The sequence below is a fragment of the Carlito syrichta genome, unplaced genomic scaffold (genome assembly GCF_000164805.1).
Source record: "Carlito syrichta isolate Samal-C Ts95f unplaced genomic scaffold, Tarsius_syrichta-2.0.1 Scaffold309899, whole genome shotgun sequence".
NCBI classification, from domain to species: domain Eukaryota; kingdom Metazoa; phylum Chordata; class Mammalia; order Primates; family Tarsiidae; genus Carlito; species Carlito syrichta.
Genome location: NW_007253995.1, coordinates 82971 through 87938, shown reverse-complemented (window position 1 = coordinate 87938; position 4968 = coordinate 82971). Strand labels below are relative to the sequence as shown.

Here is a 4968-nt window from a genome sequence, read left to right as displayed (position 1 = left end):
TGCCCAGGCGGGTCTGGAACCCGTGGGCTCAGGCAATCCACTCACCTCAGCCTCCCCAAGTGAGGGATTACAGGCTGAGCCACCAAGCCCAGCTAATAAGAGATAATTATCAGTTCAACTGCATACTGGTCATGTGATACTTGCCTAAAGTTCCCTGTCCAACAAGGTATCATGTCCTCGCATCTGAGTCATCTATAGTTTCTATAGAAAAAAAGACTAGTTCCTGGTAGAGTTCAAGCCCTACCTGGAGCGTGGGTTTTAGCTATCTGGCTGCCTGTCCCTGCATTCAGAGCTACATCCCAAAGCATCTCCAGACTGACCGGATATACTGCTGGACAGCTCCATCATGGTTGCCCTTGCTATAGAGATGGTCTCCATACTGCATGAAGATCTGGGCCAGCCCATCACTGTCCAGATGTTGGCTCTTGGCCAGGTTAATTGCCATCTCAAATAGGTTCTTCTTAAACAGCATCTAGAAGGGAAGAAAGATTAGAAAATTGGTAGAAGCAGTCTTGACACCTTCCCAAATCGTGCCCACAACACATAAGCCAGATGGTCCTAGAGTTTCGATCTGCCTAGATCCTAAATAAAGACCTCCCAGAAACCCCCAAAACCAACATCACATCACCTCATAAGGTTCTCTGCAAACAAAGTGAACCATAAGAATGGGTTCAGGCTCCCAGCCATTGCTTCCTTGTTAGACCTCATCCCAAGCTGTTTACTTTGTAATACTACCCTAAGGATGCTGAGTAAGGTTGGGACCCAAGGGGAGGAAAACTCTGGCCAAGGTGACTTGAGGAATCTGTTCCTGCAGCTCCTAGGTGCCTTTGGCCAGCTCTGGGAACCTGGTGGCCTTGCCTCCAGTTTGGTCTGTGTGTCCTTCTCCTGCAGTGCGTGGACCCGCCCATCCCGCGTCAGCACGTACAGGGAGCCCCACTCAGCAAGCACATCCACTATATCCTCAAAGACGGCACTGTAGGCTATGAACTTGTTGCACAGATCATAGATGTTGAGAATCTGCTTGTCGGAGCTCTGTGAATCCCTGCTGGTAAACTCTGACCTGCACAGAAAAGAAAAAGCACCAGATATTTGGGCCACCTGTCTCAGCTCCCTTTCTTTTCCCATGACAACTCTGGTGCTGCCCATTGAACCCAGCACAAATCACTCCTTCGATCCCTCTGGTAGCTGACTCCTTAACATACAGCATCATGCTGGCAGCTGGAGAAAAAAGAACATATGGACCTGCTCTTATCCTTTAGTATTCTATAATTAATCCAGGTAACAGACTAGAAAATTAAGTATATTCAGACATCCATTCATTTAACAAATCATCACCCAATGCCTGATATATGTAAGACACTGTGCTTGTTACTGAATTAAAACAAATCAAGCCAGGCTCGGTGGCTCAGCCTGTAATCCCGCGCCTTTGGGAGGCTGAGGTGAGTGGACTGCCTGAGCCTGTGGGTTCGAGACCTGCATGGGCAGGCGAGACCTCATCTCTACAATAAATAAAAAAATTAGCCAGGCGTGGTAGCGCGCGCCTGTAGTTCCAGCTACTTGGAGGGCTGAGGCGGAAGGATCGCCGGAACCCAGCAGGTCGAGGCTGCGGTGGCCGGGAGCGGCCACTGCACTCCAGTCTGGGTGACAGAGTGAGACTCCAACTCAAAAAAAAAAAAGAAAAAGAAAAAGAAAACAAATCAATATCTAACAGGGAGTACTTTCAACATGCAGAATATCCCACCTCCCCTTTCAAGTGGTTCTGAAAAAACAAACACAAATAACTGTGTCCTGCATTTCCCAGCACTTTCTTATTTCTCCACTACTCAATCCCTTATTCATCTGCCCAATTTATTTTGACTAAAGAGTAAAAAAAAAAAACAATACCAGGTCCAAATTCCCTGGATCATTCTAGTATACTAGGGCTACTCAGCAAACACTTGCAGCAAAAACACATATTTTTCAGTAAAAATGTTTTAACTTAGTCTAGGTGTAAGTGCAATTCACTAAAACCACACCAGGAGGTTAGCAGGATGCAGGCATTAGAATTTTAAAATTAGGTTAATTCTGGGAAACAAGTCCAGCCCTCTCCCTTTTCCTTGTCTTTGGAGTGTCCTTACTTGGGAGAAACCTTCCGGTCACGAGAGACAATGACAAGATAACCTCTAAACCAGTGGGCAATGAGTTTATGGCCCTCAAAGGCGAAGCAGGGTCCACGTTCATCAGGCTGGTACAAGTAGACACACTCATCCCCGGCCACAATAAACTGCAGGTCCTGAGAAGGGTCGCTGAGAGCTGAGCAGTGCAGGCCACAACCATGGGTGTCCAACTCCACACGAGGGTAGTCCTTTCCAGAAACTATGTAGGACTGCCAGAATTAAGAAAGGGGTTAACAGGCTCCCTCTGAGGAGGCAGTCCCTAAGCCTTTACAAAGAGTCTACCCATCTCCATACTGGCTCTCTCTTTTTTCCCTCTTAGCATTCTAAGACTTTCCCTTGACTGCTGGTCTTCCTCGTTAACCATCAGTCTTCTATTAAATACATAAGCAGGAACTACGGTTTCTTTCTCTGTATATAGCATCACTACCTATATAGAAATTCACAAGTAAGAGAAATGCTATAATCAAAAGAGTATTCATGAGCGAGAAAGCTGTTATAAACACCAGGAATCAAACAGGTAAAGAAATTTGTCTGATGTCACTTAAATAGTTAAAAAATTAAAATTAAAATTAATATCTTCTTACTATAAGCCCAGAGCTCTTTTCCTAAGTATAACTCTTCCCAATCTCTTAAGCAAATAAATAAAATATTAAGCTGGGCAAATGATTTCAAGCTATATGATGAATATTTTAAGAATCCTACCTCTCCTGTCAGTTCCTTACCCTAGCCCCAAGCAATAAAAAGCCCTTCGTGGCCGGGCTCGGTGGCTCAGCCTGTAATCCCAGCACTTTGGGAGGCCGAGGCAAGTGGATTGTCTGAGCCCACGGGTTCAAGACCCGTCTGAGCAACTTGGCGAGACCTCATCTCTACATAAATTAAAAATTAGTCAGGTGTGGTAGTGAGTACCTGTAGTTCTGGTTACTTAGAAGGCTGAGGTGGAAGGATCCCCAGAGCCCAGGAGGTCGAGGCTGTGGTGGCCAGGAGCATGCCACTGCACTCTAGTCTGGGCAACAGAGTGAGACTCCATCTCAAAAAAAAAAGCCCTTCCTGCCTGCCCTGAAGAGCTAAGGCCTTGGTCGTACCTGGACATTCTCTGTTGTCACAACAAACAAGTGAGTGGTCTTTCCTGCCTGACGAAAGGCCAGTCCAGTAACAGGATAGTTGCCCTTGTGCAAAATCTGGGTCTTGCTATGCCGGTCCCGAGTGATGTCTCCTTTGTTCAGTGTAACACTGCCATCTGTGAAACCTGTCGGAGAGAAAGAAATGCTACTTTAGTAAGGCTGAAAAGACCAGAAAGTGGAAAGGGGAAAAGAGACCATTTGAGGCACTCAGAAGTGACAAGTTTTCTCGGCATACCCAAGCTCTCTAACAGCTAACCTGAATATGGACGTCGGTACTCACTAACTCATTTTCTTTTCTTTTCTTTTTTTTGAGTTGAGGTCTCACTCTGTTGCCCAGGCTAGAGTGTAGTGGCATGATCATGGCTCACCACAGCCTGGACCTAACGGGCTCAGGCAATTCTTCCACCTCAGTCTTCTGAGTAGCTGGGACGATAGATGAGTGCCACCACACCCGGCTATTTTTTTTTATTTTTTATTTTTGTAGAGACACGGTCTCACTATGTTGCCCAGGCTGTTCCTGAACTCCTGGGCTCAAGCAATCCTCCCGCCTCAGCCTCCCAAAGTGCTGGGATTACAGGTATGAGCCACTGCTCGTTTTCAAATAACAAAATTAAATGCCTTCCCACTCCAAACTTTAACATATCAAAGGCCTCAGTTCTGTACAAAATGGTCTCATGAAAACAATGAAGATGAGCTGCAAAAGCAACTCTGGAAAAAAAAATTCTATAAGGAATCTGGGAGTGTTAACTTTGTCCTTTTTCTGCTTACCAATAGCCATAAAGTTGAGATTTTCATGGACAGTCAAACAAGACACAACAGTTGGCTCTGTTCCTGGAATAGCAGGGAAGATTCGAGTACAGAGTGGATTGCCACCATCTCTCTTCTCCAGATTCCAGATCTTTACCTGTGGACAGATCTCAAAAGTATAAATGCTAGTCAACTGCCAACAAAAAAATCATTTCCAGGCTTCTGGATCTTTCCTATTTCCTTTCTGGGACTCACCAAGGGGTTGATGCCCTCTTCATCTTCACCAACAGATGCCAGAATATTGTGCTGCTTCAGCTGATACAGGTGTGTCACCCGTAGTTTGTAAGCCTGGAAGCCTGTAAGCTGTAAGGAACGTGGCAAGAACCAAATCTGGCCTTCCATATGTACAAGGTAGTTAAGGCGCCTCCTTTCCAAGAAGAGATACTTTTATTTAGACCAGAACTCAAACAGCAATTATAGGCATACAGCTCTTGCAAGTTTTCAAGGATTTTTTCATATATCGACCAGTGGAACTCCATATATATATGTTATTATTATTTTTTTTTGAGTTGGAGTCTCACTCTGTCGCCAAGGCTGGAGTGCAGTGGCACATTCATGGCTACTGCAGCCTCCACCGGCTGGGCTCAGGCGATCCTTCCTCCTCAGCCTTCCAAGTAGCTGGAACTACAGACATCCACCACCACGCCTGGCTAATTTCTTGATTTATTGTAGAGACAAGATCTCACCAAGTTGCCCAGGCTGGTCTTGAACCCCTGGACTCAGGCAATCCTCTCACCTCAGCCACCAAAGTACTGGGATTACAGGCTTGAGCCACCGTGCCCGGCGGAACTCCCTATCTTTAAAAGAGTGAGAGAGCCGGGCTCGGTGGCTCAGCCTGTAATCCCGCGCCTTTGGGAGGCTGAGGTGAGTGGATTGCCCGAGCC

General features: G+C 46.2%; 1 protein-coding gene across 1 annotated transcript in view; it reads right to left on the bottom strand.

Moving 5' to 3' along the window:
• VPS11 (VPS11, CORVET/HOPS core subunit) overlaps positions 1-4968 on the bottom strand; it is a 12678-nt gene that overhangs the window by 6736 nt on the left and 974 nt on the right. The window contains exons 2-7 of the mRNA XM_008068248.2: positions 4280-4428; positions 4046-4181; positions 3239-3402; positions 2118-2365; positions 859-1060; positions 321-472 (exon numbers count right to left, since the gene is read on the bottom strand). Coding sequence (XP_008066439.1) covers positions 321-472; positions 859-1060; positions 2118-2365; positions 3239-3402; positions 4046-4181; positions 4280-4428 — 1051 coding nt within the window. The remainder of the gene's footprint in view (positions 1-320; positions 473-858; positions 1061-2117; positions 2366-3238; positions 3403-4045; positions 4182-4279; positions 4429-4968) is intronic.